A 23601-nucleotide genomic window follows, 5' to 3' on the forward strand; every position below is an offset into this window, starting at 1 on the left:
GCCCCCTGCGCCCCTTGCCCCCGGTTGCCCCGCCCCCTGGCCCCCCGCCCCCGGTCTCCCTGCGCCCCTCACCCCCGCCCCCTGGCCCCCCGGCCGCCCCGCCCCCCTGGCCCCCTCGCCCCCCGGCCCGCCCCGCCCCCCGGCCCCTCACCCCCTGGCCCCCCTGGCCCCCCGGCCCCCTCGCCCCCCGCCGCCCCGCCCCCTGGCCCCCGCCCCCCGCCTCCCCGCCCCCTGGCCCCCCGCCCCCCGCCCCCCCCCGGCCGCCCCACCCCTGGCCCCCCCGCCCCCGGCCCCCACCCCGGCCGCCCCCCCGCCCCCCCCGCCCCCCGGCCCCTCACCCCCCGCCCCGCCCCTGGCCCCCCGCCCCCTGGCCCCCCGCCCCCCCGCTCCCCCCCGCCCCCACCCCTCTGCCCCCGCCCCCCGCCCCCCTCCCCCACCCCCCCCCGCCCCCCGGCCCCTGCCCCCTGCCACCCCCGCCCCCGCCCCCCGGCCGCCCCGCCCCTGGCCCCACCCCTCCGCCCGCCCTGGCCCCCCAGCCCCCGGCTGCCCCGCCCCGCCCCCTGGCCCCCCCGCCCCTCTCCCTGCCCCCTGCCCCTGGCCCCCCACCCCCCCCCTGGCCCCCCGCCCCCGCCCCCCGGCCGCCCCGCCCTGGCCCCCGCCCCCGGCCTCCCCGCCCCCTCCCGCCCCCTCGCCCCCCGGCCCCGCCCCCCCCCTCACCCCCGGCCACCCCGCCCCCTCCCCTCGCCCTGGCCCCCCACCCCCGGCCGCCCCGCCCCCTCCCCCCGCCCCCTGGGCCCCCACCCTGCCCCCTGCCCCCCGGCCCCTCACCCCCGGTTGCCCCGCCCCCTGGCCCTCCCTGCCCCGCCCCCTCTCCCCCGGTCGCCCTGGCCCCCCAGTCGCCCCGCCCCCGGCCCCCCGCCCCCTGGCCCCCCGGTCGCCCCTCTGCCCCGGTTGCCCCGCCCCCTGAGCCCCTCTGCCCTGGTTGCCCCACCCTCTGGCCCCCCAGTCGCCCTGTGCCCCTCGGCCCCGGTTGCCCCGCCCCCTGGCCCCCCAGTCGCCCTGCGCCCCTGGCCCCCCGGTCGCCCCGCCCCCTGGCCCCTCTGCCCCCTGGATCTCCTCAGCCTGCCCCACCAAGCTCCCTTGACTGGACCTCCCGCCCTTGCAGCCTCCGGCCTGGTTCCCACCGCCAGCGCCCCCAGGCTACTGCCCCCCAGGACCCAGCCAGTCGTACCCCTCTGGGCCTGCCGCACCAGACCCCCTGGGTTCCCCTGGGTTGCAAGCCCCCTGCCCCCCTTTCACCTCTGGGCTGTGTCTCCAGTCCTGGGGCTCCAGGTCGGCCCCAAGACTCCACCTGCCCCAGAGAGGGGGTTTCCCAGCATGCCTTGCTGCCCCCACCCCGTTCTCAGACAGCCGGCCGTCAGCAGAGGGGACTGGACCCCCACGGCCCCCGTGACCCCCCGCCCCTCCCCCCAGGGCATCGCGGGCACCGACGTGGCCAAAGAGGCCTCGGACATCATCCTGACGGACGACAACTTCTCCAGCATCGTCAAGGCGGTGATGTGGGGCCGTAACGTCTACGACAGCATCTCCAAGTTCCTGCAGTTCCAGCTCACCGTCAACGTGGTGGCCGTGGTGGTGGCCTTCACCGGCGCCTGCATCACCCAGGTGGGGCCCGTGGGCTGGGGGGCCAGAGCCCCGCCCCTCCTGCCGTGACCCTGCTGCACTGTGAGCTGGCTCCGCCCCCACCATGCTCTAGCCCCGCCCCTCGTGTGCTGACCCCGCCCCTGCGTCCCCCAGGACTCCCCGCTCAAGGCCGTGCAGATGCTCTGGGTCAATCTCATCATGGACACGTTCGCCTCCCTGGCGCTGGCCACCGAGCCGCCCACCGAGGCGCTGCTGCTGCGCCGGCCCTACGGGCGCAACAAGCCCCTCATCTCCCGCACCATGATGAAGAACATCCTGGGCCACGCCGTGTACCAGCTCAGCATCATCTTCACCCTGCTCTTCGCTGGTAGGGCCCGCCGGGCGCGGCGGCGCGGGGAGCTAGAGCCTGGGGAGATGGGCCCCTGGCGGAGGCAGGAGGCCGGGCCGATGGGCCCCTGGCGGAGGCAGGAGGCCGGGCCGATGGGCCCCTGGCGGAGGCAGGAGGCCGGGCCGATGGGCCCCTGGCGGAGGCAGGAGGCCGGGCCGATGGGCCCCTGGCGGAGGCAGGAGGCCGGGCCGATGGGCCCCTCGCGGAGGCAGGAGGCCGGGCCGATGGGCCCCTGGCGGAGGCAGGAGGCCGGGCCGATGGGCCCCTGGCGGAGGCAGGAGGCCGGGCCGATGGGCCCCTGGCGGAGGCAGGGCTGGGGGTCTGTGTGTCGGCGCCTGACTCCCGTCCCCATGGCAGGGGAGATTTTCTTCGACATCGACTGCGGGCGGAACGCGCCCCTGCACGCTCCGCCGTCCGAGCACTACACCGTCATCTTCAACACCTTCGTCATGATGCAGCTCTTCAACGAGGTCAACGCCCGCAAGATCCACGGCGAGCGCAACGTCTTCGAGGGCGTCTTCGGGAACCCCATCTTCTGCACCATCGTGCTGGGCACCTTCGGCATCCAGGTGCCCTGGGCTGGGCGGAGGCCCGGGGCGGGATCGGGCCCCTCGGGCGGGATCGGGCCCTGGCGCCCAGCGCTGCAGGTACCTGCCCCGGCTCAGCCCTCGGCTCTGCTCCCGCAGATCGTCATCGTGCAGTTCGGGGGGAAGCCGTTCAGCTGCTCGCCCCTCAGCGCCCAGCAATGGCTCTGGTGCCTCTTCGTGGGGCTCGGGGAACTCGTGTGGGGACAGGTGAGAGCCCGGCCCCCTTCCCGGCTGCCCTGTGCTTGCCAGCCCCCCAGGCGCCCGGCTCCCAGCCCCCCCCCCCCGCCCGGCCAAGAGAGCCCAGGCGCCCGGCTCCCAGCCCCCCGCCCCGCCCGGCCAAGAGAGCCCAGGCGCCCGGCTCCCAGCCCCCCGCCCCGCCCGGCCAAGAGAGCCCAGACGCCCGGCTCCCAGCCCCGCCTGGCTCCCAGCCCCCCGCCCCGCCCGGCCAAGAGAGCCCAGACGCCCGGCTCCCAGCCTCCCAGACGCCCGGCTCCCAGCCCCCCGCCCCGCCCGGCCAAGAGAGCCCAGACGCCCGGCTCCCAGCCTCCCAGACGCCCGGCTCCCAGCCCCCCGCCCCGCCCGGCCAAGAGAGCCCAGACGCCCGGCTCCCAGCCCCGCCCGGCTCCCAGCCCCCCGCCCCGCCCGGCCAAGAGAGCCCAGACGCCGGGCTCCCAGCCTCCCAGACGCCCAGCTCCCAGCCCCCCGCCCCGCCCGGCCAAGAGAGCCCAGACGCCCGGCTCCCAGCCCCCCAGGCGCCCGGCTCCCAGCCCCCCGCCCCGCCCGGCCAAGAGAGCCCAGACGCCCGGCTCCCAGCCTCCCAGACGCCCGGCTCCCAGCCCCCCAGACGCCCGGCTCCCAGCCCCCCGCCCCGCCCGGCCAAGAGAGCCCAGACGCCCGGCTCCCAGCCCCGCCCGGCTCCCAGCCCCCCGCCCCGCCCGGCCAAGAGAGCCCAGACGCCGGGCTCCCAGCCTCCCAGACGCCCGGCTCCCAGCCCCCCGCCCCGCCCGGCCAAGAGAGCCCAGACGCCCGGCTCCCAGCCCCCCAGGCGCCCGGCTCCCAGCCCCCCGCCCCGCCCGGCCAAGAGAGCCCAGACGCCCGGCTCCCAGCCTCCCAGACGCCCGGCTCCCAGCCCCCCAGGCGCCCGGCTCCCAGCCCCCCGCCCCGCCCGGCCAAGAGAGCCCAGACGCCCGGCTCCCAGCCTCCCAGACGCCCGGCTCCCAGCCCCCCAGACGCCCGGCTCCCAGCCCCCCGCCCCGCCCGGCCAAGAGAGCCCAGACGCCCGGCTCCCAGCCTCCCAGACGCCCGGCTCCCAGCCCCCCAGGCGCCCGGCTCCCAGCCCCCTGCCCCGCCCGGCCAAGAGAGCCCAGACGCCCGGCTCCCAGCCTCCCAGACGCCCGGCTCCCAGCCCCCCGCCCCGCCCGGCCAAGAGAGCCCAGACGCCCGGCTCCCAGCCCCCCAGGCGCCCGGCTCCCAGCCCCCCGCCCCGCCCGGCCAAGAGAGCCCAGACGCCCGGCTCCCAGCCCCCCGCCCCGCCCGGCCAAGAGAGCCCAGACGCCCGGCTCCCAGCCCCCCAGGCGCCCGGCTCCCAGCCCCCCGCCCCGCCCGGCCAAGAGAGCCCAGACGCCCGGCTCCCAGCCCCCCGCCCCGCCCGGCCTAGAGAGCCCAGACGCCCGGCTCCCAGCCTCCCAGACGCCCGGCTCCCAGCCCCCCGCCCCGCCCGGCCAAGAGAGCCCAGACGCCCGGCTCCCAGCCCCCCGCCCCGCCCGGCCTAGAGAGCCCAGACGCCCGGCTCCCAGCCTCCCAGACGCCCGGCTCCCAGCCCCCCGCCCCGCCCGGCCAAGAGAGCCCAGACGCCCGGCTCCCAGCCCCCCAGGCGCCCGGCTCCCAGCCCCCCGCCCCGCCCAGCCAAGAGAGCCCAGACGCCCGGCTCCCAGCCTCCCAGACGCCCGGCTCCCAGCCCCCCGCCCCGCCCGGCCAAGAGAGCCCAGACGCCCGGCTCCCAGCCTCCCAGACGCCCAGCTCCCAGCCCCGCCTGGCTCCCAGCCCCCCGCCCCGCCCGGCCAAGAGAGCCCAGACGCCCGGCTCCCAGCCTCCCAGACGCCCGGCTCCCAGCCCCCCAGACGCCCGGCTCCCAGCCCCCCGCCCCGCCCGGCCAAGAGAGCCCAGACGCCCGGCTCCCAGCCCCCCAGACGCCCGGCTCCCAGCCCCCCGCCCCGCCCGGCCAAGAGAGCCCAGACGCCCGGCTCCCAGCCTCCCAGATGCCCGGCTCCCAGCCCCCCGCCCCGCCCGGCCAAGAGAGCCCAGACGCCCGGCTCCCAGCCTCCCAGACGCCCAGCTCCCAGCCCCCCGCCCCGCCCGGCCAAGAGAGCCCAGGCGCCCGGCTCCCAGCCCCCCGCCCTGCCCGGCCAAGAGAGCCCAGACGCCCGGCTCCCAGCCTCCCAGACGCCCGGCTCCCAGCCCCGCCTGGCTCCCAGCCCCCCGCCCCGCCCGGCCAAGAGAGCCCAGACGCCCGGCTCCCAGCCTCCCAGACGCCCAGCTCCCAGCCCCGCCTGGCTCCCAGCCCCCCGCCCCGCCCGGCCAAGAGAGCCCAGACGCCCGGCTCCCAGCCTCCCAGACGCCCAGCTCCCAGCCCCGCCTGGCTCCCAGCCCCCCAGATGCCCGGCTCCCAGCCCCCCAGACGCCCGACCAAGAGAGCCCAGACGCCGGGCTCCCAGCCTCCCAGACGCCCGGCTCCCAGCCCCGCCTGGCTCCCAGCCCCCCGCCCCGCCCGGCCAAGAGAGCCCAGACGCCGGGCTCCCAGCCTCCCAGACGCCCAGCTCCCAGCCCCGCCTGGCTCCCAGCCCCCCGCCCCGCCCGGCCAAGAGAGCCCAGACGCCGGGCTCCCAGCCCCCCAGACGCCTGGCTCCCAGCCCCGCCTGGCTCCCAGCCCCCCGCCCCGCCCGGCCAAGAGAGCCCAGACGCCGGGCTCCCAGCCTCCCAGACGCCCGGCTCCCAGCCCCGCCTGGCTCCCAGCCCCCCGCCCCGCCCGGCCAAGAGAGCCCAGATGCCTGGCTCCCAGCCTCCCAGACGCCCGGCTCCCAGCCCCGCCTGGCTCCCAGCCCCCCCCCCGCCCGGCCAAGAGAGCCCAGATGCCTGGCTCCCAGCCCCCCAGATGCCCAGCTCCCAGCCCCCCAGACGCCCGACCAAGAGAGCCCAGACGCCCGGCTCCCAGCCCCCCGCCCCGCTCAGGCAAGAGAGCCCAGACGCCCGGCTCCCAGCCCCCCAGACGCCCGGCTCCCAGCCCCGCCTGGCTTCCAGCCCCCCAGACGCCCAGCCAAGAGAGCCCAGACGCCCGGCTCCCAGCCCCCCGCCCGCCCGGCCAAGAGAGCCCAGACGCCGGGCTCCCAGCCTCCCAGACGCCCGGCTCCCAGCCCCCCAGACGCCCGACCAAGAGAGCCCAGACGCCTGGCTCCCAGCCCCCCGCCCCGCTCAGGCAAGAGAGCCCAGACGCCCGGCTCCCAGCCCCCCAGACGCCCGGCTCCCAGCCCCGCCTGGCTTCCAGCCCCCCAGACGCCCAGCCAAGAGAGCCCAGACACCCGGTTCCCAGCCGGCCCTGGGGTCGGCAGGGGACACGGGGGAGCACTGAGCTCCCGACAGTCCACGCAGAACCGGATAGTTCCGTCCCTCTTGGGGGCAGCACCGGGGGGGGCCAGCTGCCTCCTGCTGCCACGGTGCCCCCCTGGCGGTGGGGCCGGCCGCCTCCTGCTGCCACGGTGCCCCCACTGGGGGTGGGGCCGGCCGCCTCCTGCTGCCACGGTGCCCCCACTGGGGGTGGGGCCGGCCGCCTCCTGCTGCCACGGTGCCCCCACTGGGGGTGGGGCCGGCCGCCTCCTGCTGCCACGGTGCCCCCACTGGGGGTGGGGCCGGCCGCCTCCTGCTGCCACGGTGCCCCCACTGGGGGTGGGGCCGGCCGCCTCCTGCTGCCACGGTGCCCCGCTGGGGGTGGGGCCGGCCGCCTCCTGCTGCCACGGTGCCCCCACTGGGGGTGGGGCCGGCCGCCTCCTGCTGCCACGGTGCCCCCACTGGGGGTGGGGCCGGCCGCCTCCTGCTGCCACGGTGCCCCCACTGGGGGTGGGGCCGGCCGCCTCCTGCTGCCACGGTGCCCCCACTGGGGGTGGGGCCGGCCGCCTCCTGCTGCCACGGTGCCCCCACTGGGGGTGGGGCCGGCCGCCTCCTGCTGCCACGGTGCCCCCACTGGGGGTGGGGCCGGCCGCCTCCTGCTGCCACGGTGCCCCCACTGGGGGTGGGGCCGGCCGCCTCCTGCTGCCACGGTGCCCCCACTGGGGGTGGGGCCGGCCGCCTCCTGCTGCCACGGTGCCCCGCTGGGGGTGGGGCCGGCTGCCTCCTGCTGCCACGGTGCCCCCACTGGGGGTGGGGCCAGCCGCCTCCTGCTGCCACGGTGCCCCGCTGGGGGTGGGGCCAGCCGCCTCCTGCTGCCACGGTGCCCCCACTGGGGGTGGGGCCGGCCGCCTCCTGCTGCCACGGTGCCCCGCTGGGGGTGGGGCCAGCCGCCTCCTGCTGCCACGGTGCCCCCACTGGGGGTGGGGCCGGCCACCTCCTGCTGCCACGGTGCCCCCGCTGGGGGTGGGGCCGGCCGCCTCCTGCTGCCACGGTGCCCGGCTGGGGGTGGGGCCGGCCGCCTCCTGCTGCCACGGTGCCCCCACTGGGGGTGGGGCCAGCCGCCTCCTGCTGCCACGGTGCCCCGCTGGGGGTGGGGCCGGCCGCCTCCTGCTGCCACGGTGCCCCGCTGGGGGTGGGGCCAGCCGCCTCCTGCTGCCACGGTGCCCCCACTGGGGGTGGGGCCGGCCACCTCCTGCTGCCACGGTGCCCCCACTGGGGGTGGGGCCGGCCACCTCCTGCTGCCACGGTGCCCCCGCTGGGGGTGGGGCCGGCCGCCTCCTGCTGCCACGGTGCCCGGCTGGGGGTGGGGCCGGCCGCCTCCTGCTGCCACGGTGCCCCCACTGGGGGTGGGGCCGGCCGCCTCCTGCTGCCACGGTGCCCCGCTGGGGGTGGGGCCAGCCGCCTCCTGCTGCCACGGTGCCCCGCTGGGGGTGGGGCCGGCCGCCTCCTGCTGCCACGGTGCCCCGCTGGGGGTGGGGCCGGCCGCCTCCTGCTGCCACGGTGCCCGGCTGGGCAGCTCCACTCCAGAGCTCCCCCGTTCCCTGTCTGACGCCCGCAGCTTGTTCTTCCCCCCGGCATGAGGAGCCCCTGGGCCCCGGTGGCGTAGGAGGGGCCGTGCCGGGCGGTCGGACCAGGCCTTCTGCCTCCTCTGGGGGGCTGGGCTCTCCCAGCCAGGCCGTGAGCTCAGCGAGCCCTTCCCGGAAGGTCGGCACGTCCGCCACTGACTCGTCTGGAGAGGCCCCCCCCTCCCTCCTCAGGCCCAGGGCCCCCCACCCTGCTCCCCACAGCAACGAGCCGGGGAGAACCCCTGGGGCACAGACAGCAGGGGGGAGTCCGTGTCCCGGGCCTGGGGTGCTGGGCCACCACGGTTTCCAGCATTCGTCTGAGCGGCCCATGAAATCTCTCCAGCACCCTCGGGCTGGGGGCGCTACGCTGGGCCCAGGTGAGCCGGGCCCCGTGCGTCCCCCACAAGCGCCGGAGCGGGGCGACGGGCCGTGGGACCCCTGCTCCGTGAGGACTCCCGGGGGACCCCTGCTGAAAATGGCCAGCAGCAGCGTCTGCCCCCGTGCCCGCCTCGCTGGGGCAGCGCCACGGCCTGGGCTGGCGGGTAGCGAAATCCCCCCCCGACGTATTTCTGCCCTGCCCAGCACCCCCCGGATCCATCGCCCCTTCGGGAGGGCTCCTCTCCGGGCCTCCGACCCGCTTTGCACGTGTGCTGGGCTCCCCCGGCAGGAGTCACAGGCCTGCAATCCCGGTGAAAGCCTCAGACCCCGGCCAGGAAACGTTCTGCAGCCGCCTGGCCTGGGGCCGTTCGCCTTGGTGCCCGCAAAGGGGACATGGGCCAGGAACAGCAGCCGGCGGCGGGACCCCTGGGCACCCCCCGCTGCCGCCTCCTCTCCCAGGATTCACTGCTCCATCCCGGTCCAGGAATCCCTTCTCCCCCAGGAATCTCTCCCTGCGGCCTCCCCAGGCACCAGGACCCGGCTCAGCCCCTCCGAGGAGGGATCCTCACGCAGCCCCGTCTGGCTGGTGGTCATGGCCCCGGAGGGTTGTGCCTCAGTTTCCCCACCCTGGGCTGCCCCTGTCCGGCCCTACCCCCGTTGCTCCCCTTCCCCTCTCTGGGGGGTCCTGCGCCCCCGACTGGCTCTGGCTCCGGCGAGGCCCAGGGCATTCTGCCTGCTCTCCGGCCAGTCCTGCAGCTCGTCTCCATGGGCCGCTGACCCTGAGCGCCCCTTCGGCCCCCGTTTCAGTGTATCCTCGCCACAGGCACTTGGAGCAGGGGCCGGACACGCCCCTCAGGGTCTGGCTGGGTCGGGCCCCCTCGGGCCGCGCCAGTATCACCCACGGGGCAGACGTGAGGCTGGTCCCCGGGGCTTGTCCCCCACCCACCCGGCCGCGGGGGGCCTGGCGCTTCGCCCTCAGCCGGCCGGTCCCCTCCCCCGGCGCAGCCCAGGTACCTGCCTCCCCCTGGGCCGGCCGGGTGCGCTTCCAGCTCCTGGGGCCCTGCCTGGCTCCATCTCCTTCCCCTCTGGCACGGCGCCACCGTGGGCCCTTTCTGGCCGCAGAAGTTGCATCTCAGGTCCCTCGAGTCCCATGGGGGGTTGTCCTGGCCTGGACTCTGCCCCCCGGGCTGGGCTCCCTGGAGTCCCACTTTCGAGGGGTCTCCGGGTGACTCCCCTTCAGGGCCCTGCTGTGGGTCTCCCCGTCCCCGATCCGCTGGCCACAAACTCGTCCGCCAGCGTCCCCGCCCTGCGCGGTCTCTGGGCTGCCGGTCGGCCAACCGCCCCTTGAGGTCTGGGGGGCAAATGTCCCGCAGCTGCTCCGCCCCCCAGGTTGTGCACGGCCTCGGAGGTGGTGGCCCCGGCCCCCTTCCCCCACTTGTGGGGCTATTCCCCAGCACGCTGGCACCAGGGGACTTGCGCAGGCCCCGGAACCGCGGCAGCTCCCCCCTCAGCAGCCCGGCCTGTGTGAACAGCCCCTAGTCCCCGACTCCGTCCGCCCCGGCCAGTGTGGCTCTGGCCTTGGGCCCAGCAGGGGGTCGGGCTGCGCAGCGTCTGCCGGGTCCGTCCGGGGCAGACCACAAGCCTCTCGCAGGCCCCCACGTCATCCCCTCCAAACGGGGGAAGCGCTCGGAGTCCAGCTTCCCCCAGAGCCCCCTCGGGGCGCCGCCCCACTGACCCTGGGCCGGCCCCCTGGCCCGTCTCTCCTCCCACTGCAGCTCCCGGATCGGGGTCCCCTGCGCTGGCTGGGGGTCAGCTCCAGACTCCAGGCTGCTGCCCAGCTCTCCGGGCGCCCCGCTGGGACCCGGCGCCTGTAGCTCCGGCTGCGCCTCAGGATCCCCGCTCAGCCCCGGCCCGGCCCGGGGGGCCAGGTTGCTCCTAAGAGCTGGGCATAGGCCGTGTCCCCGCTGGCGCCGTGTGCGCCGCCTCGGTCTCTGGCATCGCTCTGCACGGCGCCCCCAGCCGGCCTCTGCTACCGCGTGGCCCGGCTCACAGGCGGTGCCCACGCTCGGCCCCTGGGCACCCCCCCTCTCCAGGGCGGCAGCCCCTTCTCGGGGGCCCTCCCCTCCAGGGACAGAGGGACACCCCCTTCTCGGGGGCCTCCCCTCCAGGGACAGAGGGACACCCCCTTCTCGGGGGCCTCCCCTCCAGGGACAGAGGGGCACCCCCTTCTCGGGGCCCTCCCCTCCAGGGACAGAGGGGCAGCCCCTTCTCGGGGGGCCCTCCCCTCCAGGGGCAGAGGGACACCCCCTTCTCAGGGCCCTCCCCTCCAGGGGTAGAGGGGCAGCCCCTTCTCGGGGGCCCTCCCCTCCAGGGGTAGAGGGGCAGCCCCTTCTCGGGGGCCCTCCCCTCCAGGGACAGAGGGGCAGCCCCTTCTCGGGGGCCCTCCCCTCCAGGGGCAGAGGGACACCCCCTTCTCGGGGGCCCTCCCCTCCAGGGGCAGAGGGGCAGCCCCTTCTCGGGGCCCTCCCCTCCAGGGACAGAGGGACAGCCCCTTCTCGGGGGGCCCCCCTCCAGGGACAGAGGGACACCCCCTTCTCGGGGGCCCCCCCTCCAGGGGCAGAGGGACAGCCCCTTCTCGGGAGGCCCCCCTCCAGGGGTAGAGGGGCAGCCCCTTCTCGGGGGGCCCCCCTCCAGGGGCAGAGGGACACCCCCTTCTCAGGGCCCTCCCCTCCACGGGTAGAGGGACACCCCCTTCTCGGGGGCCCCCCCTCCAGGGACAGAGGGACAGCCCCTTCTCGGGGGGCCACTCCAGTGCGGCGACCCTCTCCTGGGGGGCCCCTCACCTGGGGGGTCGCCCCTCCGCCTCCGGGACGGCGCCTCTCAGGGCGTCCAGCTGCCTCCTCCGCCGTGAGCCCCTCAGGGGTCCCCTCTCAGCGGGGACAGCGGCCCCCTGCTCCCCAGTCCAGAGCGACTCCCGGCCAGCACCCAACAGGGCTATGGGGCTGTGACCCCTCCGGCCAGTCGGCCTGGGCCCCGCCCACACGTCTCCCCTGCAGCCGGTGAGTCCTGCCTGCTCCGCCCTCAGCCCCCAAAACAGCCCCCGTCTCCCAGCGGAGCCTCCAACAGCCCCGCATCAGCCCCTCCCCCCCGGTGCCCCTCCCCCGGTAACAGGGTCGCCTGGGCCCCTCCCGACCGCCCCGGGGTCCCCCCTCCAGTACACCCGCAACAGCCCCTCCCCCCCCAGTGCCCCTCCCCCGGTAACAGGGTCGCCTGGGCCCCTCCCGACCGCCCCGGGGTCCCCCCTCCAGTACACCCGCATCAGCCCCTCCCCCCCAGTGCCCCTCCCCCGGTAACAGGGTCGCCTGGGGTCCTCCTGTCCGCCCCGGGGTCCCCCCTCCAGTACACCCGCATCAGCCCCTCCCCCCCAGTGCCCCTCCCCCGGTAACAGGGTCGCCTGGGGTCCTCCTGTCCGCCCCGGGGTCCCCCCTCCAGTACACCCGCATCAGCCCCTCCCCCCCCGGTGCCCCTCCCCCGGTAACAGGGTCGCCTGGGCCCCTCCTCTCCGCCCCGGGGTCCCCCCTCCAGTACACCCGCATCAGCCCCTCCCCCCCAGTGCCCCTCCCCCGGTAACAGGGTCGCCTGGGCCCCTCCTGTCCGCCCCGGGGTCCCCCCTCCAGTACACCCGCATCAGCCCCTCCCCCCCAGCGCCCCTCCCCCGGTAACAGGGTCGCCTGGGGCCCTCCTGTCCGCCCCGGGGTCCCCCCTCCAGTACACCCGCATCAGCCCCTCCCCCCCAGTGCCCCTCCCCCGGTAACAGGGTCGCCTGGGGTCCTCCTGTCCGCCCCGGGGTCCCCCCTCCAGTACACCCGCATCAGCCCCTCCCCCCCAGTGCCCCTCCCCCGGTAACAGGGTCGCCTGGGCCCCTCCTGACCGCCCCGGGGTCCCCCCTGCAGTACACCCGCATCAGCCCCTCCCCCCCCGGTGCCCCTCCCCCGGTAACAGGGTCGCCTGGGCCCCTCCTGTCCGCCCCGGGGTCCCCCCTCCAGTACACCCGCATCAGCCCCTCCCCCCCAGTGCCCCTCCCCCGGTAACAGGGTCGCCTGGGCCCATCCTCTCCGCCCCGGGGTCCCCCCTCCAGTACACCCGCATCAGCCCCTCCCCCCCAGTGCCCCTCCCCCGGTAACAGGGTCGCCTGGGCCCCTCCTGTCCGCCCCGGGGTCCCCCCTCCAGTACACCCGCATCAGCCCCTCCCCCCCCAGTGCCCCTCCCCCGGTAACAGGGTCGCCTGGGCCCCTCCTGTCCACCCCGGGGTCCCCCCTCCAGTACACCCGCATCAGCCCCTCCCCCCCAGTGCCCCTCCCCCGGTAACAGGGTCGCCTGGGCCCCTCCTGTCCGCCCCGGGGTCCCCCCTCCAGTACACCCGCATCAGCCCCTCCCCCCCAGTGCCCCTCCCCCGATAACAGGGTCGCCTGGGCCCCTCCTGTCCGCCCCGGGGTCCCCCCTCCAGTACACCCGCATCAGCCCCTCCCCCCCAGTGCCCCTCCCCCGATAACAGGGTCGCCTGGGCCCCTCCTGTCCGCCCCGGGGTCCCCCCTCCAGTACACCCGCATCAGCCCCTCCCCCCCAGTGCCCCTCCCCCGATAACAGGGTCGCCTGGGCCCCTCCTCTCCGCCCCGGGGTCCCCCCTCCAGTACACCCGCATCAGCCCCTCCCCCCCAGTGCCCCTCCCCCGGTAACAGGGTCGCCTGGGCCCCTCCTGTCCGCCCCGGGGTCCCCCCTCCAGTACACCCGCATCAGCCCCTCCCCCCCAGTGCCCCTCCCCCGGTAACAGGGTCGCCTGGGCCCCTCCTCTCCGCCCCGGGGTCCCCCCTCCAGTACACCCGCATCAGCCCCTCCCCCCCAGTGCCCCTCCCCCGGTAACAGGGTCGCCTGGGCCCCTCCTGTCCGCCCCGGGGTCCCCCCTCCAGTACACCCGCATCAGCCCCTCCCCCCCCAGTGCCCCTCCCCCGGTAACAGGGTCGCCTGGGCCCCTCCTCTCCGCCCCCCCGTCCAATGTTCCCCCCTCGCTGGGCCAGTTGCCGGGGTCTCCTCTGCTGCCTCTTGTCTGGCCAGAGCCCGATGGAGCAGGGCCGGGGGCGCTCTGGGCTGGTCCCTGAAACAACAACCCCCCCCTTGTGACATTGAACCAGTCACATCCGGCACTGAGCCCCCCGTGTGCACCCCCCGAACCCCCAAACTCCCCCTTGTGACATTGAACCAGTCACATCCGGCACTGAGCCCCCCCGTGTGCACCCCCCGAACCCCCAAACTCCCCCTTGTGACATTGAACCAGTCACATCCGGCACTGAGCCCCCCGTGTGCACCCCCCGAACCCCCAAACTCCCCCCTTGTCACATTGAACCAGTCACATCCGGCACTGAGCCCCCCCGTGTGCACCCCCCGAACCCCCAAACTCCCCCTTGTCACATTGAACCAGTCACATCCGGCACTGAGCCCCCCCGTGTGCACCCCCCGAACCCCCAAACTCCCCCTTGTGACATTGAACCAGTCACATCCGGCACTGAGCCCCCCGTGTGCACCCCCCGAACCCCCAAACTCCCCCTTGTCACACTGAACCAGTCACATCCGGCACTGAGCCCCCCGTGTGCACCCCCCGAACCCCCAAACTCCCCCTTGTGACATTGAACCAGTCACATCCGGCACTGAGCCCCCCCGTGTGCACCCCCCGAACCCCCAAACTCCCCCTTGTGACATTGAACCAGTCACATCCGGCACTGAGCCCCCCCGTGTGCACCCCCCGAACCCCCAAACTCCCCCCTTGTCACATTGAACCAGTCACATCCGGCACTGAGCCCCCCCGTGTGCACCCCCCCTTTGAACCCCCAAACTCCCCCTTGTCACATTGAACCAGTCACATCCGGCACTGAGCCCCCCCGTGTGCACCCCCCGAACCCCCAAACTCCCCCTTGTGACATTGAACCAGTCACATCCGGCACTGAGCCCCCCGTGTGCACCCCCCGAACCTCCAAACTCCCCCTTGTCACATTGAACCAGTCACATCCGGCACTGAGCCCCCCCGTGTGCACCCCCCTGAACCCCCAAACTCCCCCCTTGTGACATTGAACCAGTCACATCCGGCACTGAGCCCCCCCGTGTGCACCCCCCTTTGAACCCCCAAACTCCCCCTTGTCACATTGAACCAGTCACATCCGGCACTGAGCCCCCCGTGTGCACCCCCCTTTGAACCCCCAAACTCCCCCTTGTCACATTGAACCAGTCACATCCGGCACTGAGCCCCCCCGTGTGCACCCCCCTTTGAACCCCCAAACTCCCCCCTTGTCACATTGAACCAGTCACATCCGGCACTGAGCCCCCCCGTGTGCACCCCCCGAACCCCCAAACTCCCCCTTGTCACTTTGAACCAGTCACATCCGGCACTGAGCCCCCCCGTGTGCACCCCCCTGAACCCCCAAACTCCCCCCTTGTGACATTGAACCAGTCACATCCGGCACTGAGCCCCCCGTGTGCACCCCCCTTTGAACCCCCAAACTCCCCCTTGTGACATTGAACCAGTCACATCCGGCACTGAGCCCCCCCGTGTGCACCCCCCGAACCCCCAAACTCCCCCCTTGTCACATTGAACCAGTCACATCCGGCACTGAGCCCCCCCGTGTGCACCCCCCTTTGAACCCCCAAACTCCCCCTTGTCACATTGAACCAGTCACATCCGGCACTGAGCCCCCCCCGTGTGCACCCCCCTTTGAACCCCCAAACTCCCCCCTTGTCACACTGAACCAGTCACATCCGGCACTGAGCCCCCCCGTGTGCACCCCCCGAACCCCCAAACTCCCCCCTTGTCACATTGAACCAGTCACATCCGGCACTGAGCCCCCCCGTGTGCACCCCCCTTTGAACCCCCAAACTCCCCCTTGTCACATTGAACCAGTCACATCCGGCACTGAGCCCCCCGTGTGCACCCCCCGAACCCCCAAACTCCCCCTTGTCACATTGAACCAGTCACATCCGGCACTGAGCCCCCCGTGTGCACCCCCCGAACCCCCAAACTCCCCCTTGTCACATTGAACCAGTCACATCCGGCACTGAGCCCCCCCGTGTGCACCCCCCTTTGAACCCCCAAACTCCCCCTTGTCACATTGAACCAGTCACATCCGGCACTGAGCCCCCCCCGTGTGCACCCCCCTTTGAACCCCCAAACTCCCCCCTTGTCACACTGAACCAGTCACATCCGGCACTGAGCCCCCCCCCGTGTGCACCCCCCTTTGAACCTCCAAACTCCCCCCTTGTGACATTGAACCAGTCACATCCGGCACTGAGCCCCCCCCGTGTGCACCCCCCTTTGAACCCCCAAACTCCCCCTTGTCACACTGAACCAGTCACATCCGGCACTGAGCCCCCCCGTGTGCACCCCCCCGAACCCCCAAACTCCCCCTTGTCACACTGAACCAGTCACATCCGGCACTGAGCCCCCCCCGTGTGCACCCCCTTTGAACTCCCAAACTCCCCCTTGTCACACTGAACCAGTCACATCCGGCACTGAGCCCCCCCGTGTGCACCCCCCCGAACCCCCAAACTCCCCCCTTGTCACATTGAACCAGTCACATCCGGCACTGAGCCCCCCCGTGTGCACCCCCCCGAACCCCCAAACTCCCCCTTGTCACATTGAACCAGTCACATCCGGCACTGATCCCCCAGTGTGCACCCCCCTTTGAACCCCCAAACTCCCCCTTGTCACATTGAACCAGTCACATCCGGCACTGAGCCCCCCCGTGTGCACCCCCCTGAACCCCCAAACTCCCCCTTGTCACATTGAACCAGTCACATCCAGCACTGAGCCCCCCCGTGTGCACCCCCCCTTTGAACCCCCAAACTCCCCCTTGTCACATTGAACCAGTCACATCCGGCACTGAGCCCCCCCGTGTGCACCCCCCGAACCCCCAAACTCCCCCTTGTCACACTGAACCAGTCACATCCGGCACTGAGCCCCCCCGTGTGCACCCCCCGAACCCCCAAACTCCCCCTTGTGACATTGAACCAGTCACATCCGGCACTGAGCCCCCCCCTTGTGCACCCCCCTTTGAGCCCCCAAACTCCCCCTTGTCACATTGAACCAGTCACATCCGGCACTGAGCCCCCTTGTGCACCCCCCGAACCCCCAAACTCCCCCTTGTCACATTGAACCAGTCACATCCGGCACTGAGCCCCCCCGTGTGCACCCCCCTTTGAACCCCCAAACTCCCCCTTGTCACATTGAACCAGTCACATCCGGCACTGAGCCCCCCCGTGTGCACCCCCCTTTGAACCCCCAAACTCCCCCTTGTGACATTGAACCAGTCACATCCGGCACTGAGCCCCCCCCCCGTGTGCACCCCCCTTTGAACCCTCAAACTCCCCCTTGTCACATTGAACCAGTCACATCCGGCACTGAGCCCCCCCGTGTGCACCCCCCTTTGAACCCCCAAACTCCCCCTTGTCACATTGAACCAGTCACATCCGGCACTGAGCCCCCCCCCGTGGGCACCCCCCTTTGAACCCCCAAACTCCCCCTTGTCACATTGAACCAGTCACATCCGGCACTGAGCCCCCCCCGTGTGCACCCCCCTTTGAACCCCCAAACTCCCCCTTGTCACATTGAACCAGTCACATCCGGCACTGAGCCCCCCCGTGTGCACCCCCCTTTGAACCCCCAAACTCCCCCCTTGTCACATTGAACCAGTCACATCCGGCACTGAGCCCCCCCGTGTGCACCCCCCTTTGAACCCCCAAACTCCCCCCTTGTCACATTGAACCAGTCACATCCGGCACTGAGCCCCCCCCGTGTGCACCCCCCTTTGAACCCCCAAACGCCCCCTTGTCACATTGAACCAGTCACATCCGGCACTGAGCCCCCCCCGTGTGCACCCCCCTTTGAACCTCCAAACGCCCCCTTGTCACATTGAACCAGTCACATCCGGCACTGAGCCCCCCCGTGTGCACCCCCCGAACCCCCAAACTCCCCCTTGTCACATTGAGCCAGCAACATCCGGCACTGAGCCCCCCCGTGTGCACCCCCCTCTGAACTCCCAAACTCCCCCTTGTCACATTGAACCAGTCACATCCGGCACTGAGCCCCCCCGTGTGCACCCCCCTTTGAACCCCCAAACGCCCCCTTGTCACATTGAACCAGTCACATCCGGCACTGAGCCCCCCCGTGTGCACCCCCCTTTGAACCCCCAAACTCCCCCTTGTGACATTGAACCAGTCACATCCGGCACTGAGCCCCCCCGTGTGCACCCCCGAACCACCAAACTCCCCCTTGTCACATTGAACCAGTCACATCCGGCACTGAGCCCCCCCCGTGTGCACCCCCCTTTGAACCCCCAAACTCCCCCTTGTCACATTGAACCAGTCACATCCGGCACTGAGCCCCCCCGTGTGCACCCCCCGAACCCCCAAACTCCCCCTTGTCACATTGAACCAGTCACATCCGGCACTGAGCCCCCCGTGTGCACCCCCCGAACCCCCAAACTCCCCCTTGTCACATTGAACCAGTCACATCCGGCACTGAGCCCCCCCGTGTGCACCCCCCTTTGAACCCCCAAACGCCCCCTTGTCACATTGAACCAGTCACATCCGGCACTGAGCCCCCCCCGTGTGCACCCCCCTTTGAACCCCCAAACGCCCCCTTGTCACATTGAACCAGTCACATCCGGGCACTGAGCCCCCCCGTGTGCACCCCCCTTTGAACCCCCAAACGCCCCCTTGTCACATTGAACCAGTCACATCCAGCACTGAGCCCCCCGTGTGCACCCCCCTCTGAACTCCCAAACGCCCCCTTGTCACATTGAACCAGTCACATCCGGCACTGAGCCCCCCCGTGTGCACCCCCCTTTGAACCCCCAAACGCCCCCTTGTCACATTGAACCAGTCACATCCGGCACTGAGCCCCCCGTGTGCACCCCCCTTTGAACCCCCAAACTCCCCCCTTGTCACATTGAACCAGTCACATCCGGCACTGAGCCCCCCCGTGTGCACCCCCCGAACCCCCAAACTCCCCCTTGTCACATTGAACCAGTCACATCCGGCACTGAGCCCCCCGTGTGCACCCCCCCGAACCCCCAAACTCCCCCTTGTCACATTGAACCAGTCACATCCGGCACTGAGCCCCCCGTGTGCACCCCCCTTTGAACCCCCAAACGCCCCCTTGTCACACTGAACCAGTCACATCCGGCACTGAGCCCCCCGTGTGCACCCCCCTTTGAACCCCCAAACGCCCCCTTGTCACACTGAACCAGTCACATCCGGCACTGAGCCCCCCGTGTGCACCCCCCGAACCCCCAAACTCCCCCTTGTCACATTGAACCAGTCACATCCGGCACTGAGCCCCCCGTGTGCACCCCCCTCTGAACTCCCAAACGCCCCCTTGTCACATTGAACCAGTCACATCCGGCACTGAGCCCCCCCGTGTGCACCCCCCTTTGAACCCCCAAACTCCCCCTTGTCACATTGAACCAGTCACATCCGGCACTGAGCCCCCCCGTGTGCACCCCCCTTTGAACCCCCAAACTCCCCCTTGTCACACTGAACCAGTCACATCCGGCACTGAGCCCCCCCGTGTGCACCCCCCTTTGAACCCCCAAACTCCCCCTTGTCACACTGAACCAGTCACATCCGGCACTGAGCCCCCCCGTGTGCACCCCCCTCTGAACTCCCAAACGCCCCCTTGTCACATTGAACCAGTCACATCCGGCACTGAGCCCCCCGTGTGCACCCCCCTTTGAACTCCCAAACGCCCCCTTGTCACATTGAACCAGTCACATCCGGCACTGAGCCCCCCCGTGTGCACCCCCCTCTGAACCCCCAAACTCCCCCTTGTCACATTGAACCAGTCACATCCGGCACTGAGCCCCCCGTGTGCACCCCCCTCTGAACCCCCAAACTCCCCCTTGTCACATTGAACCAGTCACATCCGGCACTGAGCCCCCCGTGTGCACCCCCCCGAACCCCCAAACTCCCCCTTGTCACATTGAACCAGTCACATCCGGCACTGAGCCCCCCGTGTGCACCCCCCTCTGAACCCCCAAACTCCCCCTTGTGACATTGAACCAGTCACATCCGGCACTGAGCCCCCCGTGTGCACCCCCCCGAACCCCCAAACTCCCCCTTGTCACACTGAACCAGTCACATCCGGCACTGAGCCCCCCCGTGTGCACCCCCCTTTGAACCCCCAAACGCCCCCTTGTCACACTGAACCAGTCACATCCAGCACTGAGCCCCCCCCCGTGTGCACCCCCCTCTGAACTCCCAAACGCCCCCCTTCCGCACACCCCCAAGGCACGGAGCCAGTGAGCCCGGCCCCCTGGCCCCCCCCCCCCAGCCAGGCTTGGGCACGGTGGCGCAGGGCCGCAGCAGTGACGTGTGCTCAGCTCCCACCCGGGGGCTTCCTCCTCCGCCCTGGGGGAGGGGGGCTTAGGCCCGCGTGAGCCCCGGGGGCGTCTCACCCCTTCTCTGACACCCCCCAGCTGATCGCCACCATCCCCACAAGCCACCTGAAATGCCTGAGGGAGGCGGGGCATGGCCCGGGCAAGGCCGAGATGACGGACGAGGAGATGGCCGAGGACGAGGAGGAGATTGACCACGCTGAGCGGGAGCTGCGCCGTGGCCAGATCCTCTGGTTCCGTGGCCTCAACCGCATCCAGACCCAGGTAGGGCCCAGGCTGTCCCATCCTCACCCAACGCATTCCCCTCCCCCTTCACACTCGTGCCTGGACCGGAGACTGTGCATCCCACCGCCCCCACCAACGTGCCAACAAGCTCCCCCCCACCCGCCCCTCACCCGACTGCCCTCTTTGCTTTTGTGCCTCAAGAGGATGAGAGAAGAGAGATGGCCAAGGATCCCCTACTCCGGAGCTTCCCGCTGTCCCGTTCCTGCTCAAAGCAACAGGCGCCCCCGACGTCCTGAGTCGGGTCTGGGAAGCCAGCCATGTGGGGTGGGAGGGGATCTCCGCTTGGGGTGTGCCCTTTGGAACGGGCCCGTCTGGCTGGCTGTGAGCATGGACATGGGGCACTGGCATTCATACCCGCGTGAGATGCATGGGGCCCGGCTCTTTGCAGACTCAGGCATAGCTGCGGAGGAGCCACGAGCCTGGGGCTTTTGCTGTCCTTTGACTCTCCCTCTGGCCAGAGAGCTGGCGTCCAACCATCACGTACCTGTGTTCCCCTCGGGGCCTGCACACACCTGCCCTGGGGTGGATTTCAGCTAGGGAGGTCTCCCCCTTCACTTTGCCCCCTTGTACGGCCAATGAACTTCTGCTCCCAAGGAGGTGGGGGGCAGGCTTCAGGATGGGGACTGGGCAGAGTTAAGGTTATTTTGGGAACCAGCCCTCACAAGCTGCGGGAGAGGGAGCTGGATTGACTGGCTGGCTAGAAGGGGTGCGCTTTGCCAGGTGATGGGAGAGCAGGGAGCCAAGGCATAGGAGCAGTGAGGCCGGGGAGACCTTTTCCCCCAAAAGCAGGCGCTGGGGGCACATGTAGGGTTCAGCTGGAACAGAATCGTTTTGACTGCAGAGTCTGATTCTGGCTCACAAACATGGGTGTTTGGACAGGCAACTTGGGGATGAACCGACCTGGTTTTCGGCCCCCAAAGGCAGGGTTTGGACAAAGCCGTTTGGGGCCATTTCTGGCCAGTTTCAGACACTGTCAACCGGAAACGTTCTCTCTTTGGTGACGGGATGAAAAGAATTGTTTTCAGCCAGACGTAGAGTTACTGGCCAACAATGCACCATTTCCAGGCGTCACCTGGGGCTGGAAAAGGCCGTTTTTCTGCCCAACTCTAGTTTTGGAAGGAGAAGTTGGTGTGTCCTGATGCAAATGGCGTGGGGAACGCCAGGGGCAGGTTCCGGCCGAGTGCGAAGTCCCCCTTCTGCTTTGCTCGGAGGGTCTAAAGACCAGCTGCGTGCTGGGTCTGAGCCCCCTCGGAGGGCCACAAGCTCCCACAGAGGCAGGACGCCGTGCTAGATGGGCCTCCCTTCTGAGGGCCATGGTGACTAACCTGCTTTCTGATTGCAGCCGGCAGCTCTCGAGGCGCCCTGCAGGGACGTGGCGAATTGTAACCTGATTCCTTCCCTTTCTTCACGTGTGGGCTCAGGCTGGCACTGGCTTGGACAGAGAGCGGCTCGTCTCTGGGTCCTGCTCCCCCTTTCCCAGAGCTAGGGAGTTCCTGCCCCCGGCCCCTCCAGTGACATTCCCACGATGCCTGGCTCCTTTGCAAGAGGCACCCTGCCCCGCTCAGGGCCGGGCTGACGCGGACGTGGTTGCAATCCGTGTGGACACTCGTGATCGGGATTAGCTGAGGTCGATTTAAAGAATCGGTCGGGGTCTTGGTTTGAAACTGGCGCGCCCTCGCAGGGCGGAATGCACCGGTTCCCAAACCCCTTGGAGTCCTGGGAAGTTGGGTCTGTGCCCAGGACTTGGAGGCGGGGCCAGAGATGGGGACGGAGGGGCCTTTCCCACTGGACACGGCCCCACGGCTCTCCCGGGCCAGAGGAAGGGGGGGCGGCTCTGAGTGGCGCCGGCGAGCAAGCCGCAGAGGCAGCCAGGGCCCCACTGGGAGGGCGCAGGGAGAAATCTAGGTGCCCTACACACCTCTCCCTGCCAACTGGGAGCATTTTCTGCTCCTGCCCCCCAACCACAGAGCCAGCTGGAGATGTTCAGGCGGGGAGGAAGGAGCCAGGGGAATTAGGCACCTGGGACGTGTTGGCAGATGCTCCTTCGTGGGGGTCGTCCCGCTCCCAAGCCAGCTCTGGTTTGGCTGGGAAGTGACCGAGCGCTGCCCCGGGACCGTCAGTGGAGCGAGGCCGATTCCCGCCTGGCCCCCCCCAGCTTCGGAACCCTCCAAACGCATAAGTGGAGCTGCTGCTTCTGCAGCCTCGTCCCAAGCCCGGGGGGCTCCCTGTTCCCACGTTTCTCCCTCCCCAGGAGCTGTTACCACCAGCCAAGACTTCCCCACCCCTGCCATGAGCAACCCCCCCCACCAGAGCCCCCAGGTTTCTGCAGCTGCCCCCCGCACCCCAATGCTGAGTGCCAACGCGGACGTCTCTGTGTATCTCATTTTCTCTCTCGTAGATGGAAGTAGTTAGCACCTTCAAGAGAAGCGGCTCCTTTCAGGGGGCCGTGCGGCGCCGCTCCTCCGTGCTCAGCCAGCTGCACGAAGTAACCAATCTTTCTACCCCTACTCACGTAATTCTAGCCGCTGGCAATCCCACCGCTGCCACCATCGGGAGTGAGTCACGGTTTTGCTCTTACTGCTTGGGTGCTTTTGAACAGCCACAAAAAAGAGACAGATTTAATGTCTCCCTCCCTGCCCCAGCCCCCCAAGCTCAGTGTGGGTCTCCTGTTTCTTTCCGTTCTCTCTCTGCTCTCTGTCCAATCTCAGGTGAGCCGAATTTCCATTTCCTAAAGCCATACGGTCACTTTCTCTCTTTCACTGGTTGATTCAACCCTCCCCCTTCTAATCCCTTTGTTGGCTTCCTCTTCTGTCTTTCTGGGGCGGCTTCCTAGGCGAAATGGAGCAGGTGACACCAGTCCAGCAAGGGGGCTGGCCCCATTGGCAGCCAGGAGTTGGGTGTGTTTCAGTGAGCCCGCCCATTTGGAAGCGGGGTTCAGATCCTGCTATGGTGGGAGGTCAGAGACCTCCACGCTGCCCTGGCCCCGTGCGGATCCCTGTGCAGCCCACATTCCACCTGTCCACACATTCCCCACTGAACAGAGGAATCGATTCTGCTCCGGTGTGACTCTGGAGTGACTCCCTTTGTGTGAGCCAAGCGTATCGAAGGGCTGGAGAAACCAGCTCTGGAATGCCTGGTCCCCAGGGGTGTACGCCGACCTCTGGGGGTGTGGAGAGAGAGACGGCCTTGGGGGTGCTTCCTATTCTTTTCCTGCGAGGCCGGGACAGGCGGGATGCTGGGTTAGATGGGCCTGCCTGGGCCACTCAGCCTCCCTCCACTCTCCTGTCTCCTCCTGTGAGCAGTGCCTGGTGACACGCCCAGGCTGGCGAGGTAGGCGGTGGTCCGGGGGCTGTGGGGTTGGCTCCAGCCGGGGAGGGCTGGCTGCTTGGGGCCTTCTCCTGGCGGGTCTCCGGCGTCCCTTCCCTGCCGGGCAAGCCGCCCGCTTCCTACTGGGGCCCCCGTTGGTCCTGCTGCTTTCTCTCTCCACACAGCTCTGTCTCCCGCTGGCCTGGGCTCTCCTCCTGCCTCGCGCCCCCCTCAACAAGACGCTTTCTTTTAGGAGCCGAGCAGCGCCGGCCCGGAGCGACGGGGACCCGGCCCGGAGCCCGGCCCCTGCGGGACGGGGAGCAGGGTGGGAATGGGGGAAGAGCCGCACC

The 23601-nt window shown here is 71.2% G+C and overlaps 1 protein-coding gene across 2 annotated transcripts in view; it reads left to right on the top strand.

Annotated features, from left to right (window-relative positions):
* ATP2B3 (ATPase plasma membrane Ca2+ transporting 3) overlaps nucleotides 1–23601 on the top strand; it is a 78040-nt gene that overhangs the window by 50105 nt on the left and 4334 nt on the right. Inside the window, exons 17-22 of one of the 2 annotated variants that reach the window (XM_089770263.1) lie at nucleotides 1474–1665; nucleotides 1798–2011; nucleotides 2390–2601; nucleotides 2719–2826; nucleotides 19742–19924; nucleotides 22344–22500. In XM_089770263.1, the coding sequence (XP_089626389.1) occupies nucleotides 1474–1665; nucleotides 1798–2011; nucleotides 2390–2601; nucleotides 2719–2826; nucleotides 19742–19924; nucleotides 22344–22500 (1066 nt within the window). The remainder of the gene's footprint in view (nucleotides 1–1473; nucleotides 1666–1797; nucleotides 2012–2389; nucleotides 2602–2718; nucleotides 2827–19741; nucleotides 19925–22343; nucleotides 22501–23601) is intronic. The other variant, XM_089770262.1, reaches the window with a different exon arrangement.

This window comes from Pelodiscus sinensis, chromosome 18 (assembly GCF_052426305.1).
Source record: "Pelodiscus sinensis isolate ZL-2025 chromosome 18, ASM5242630v1, whole genome shotgun sequence".
Classification (NCBI taxonomy): Eukaryota; Metazoa; Chordata; order Testudines; family Trionychidae; genus Pelodiscus; species Pelodiscus sinensis.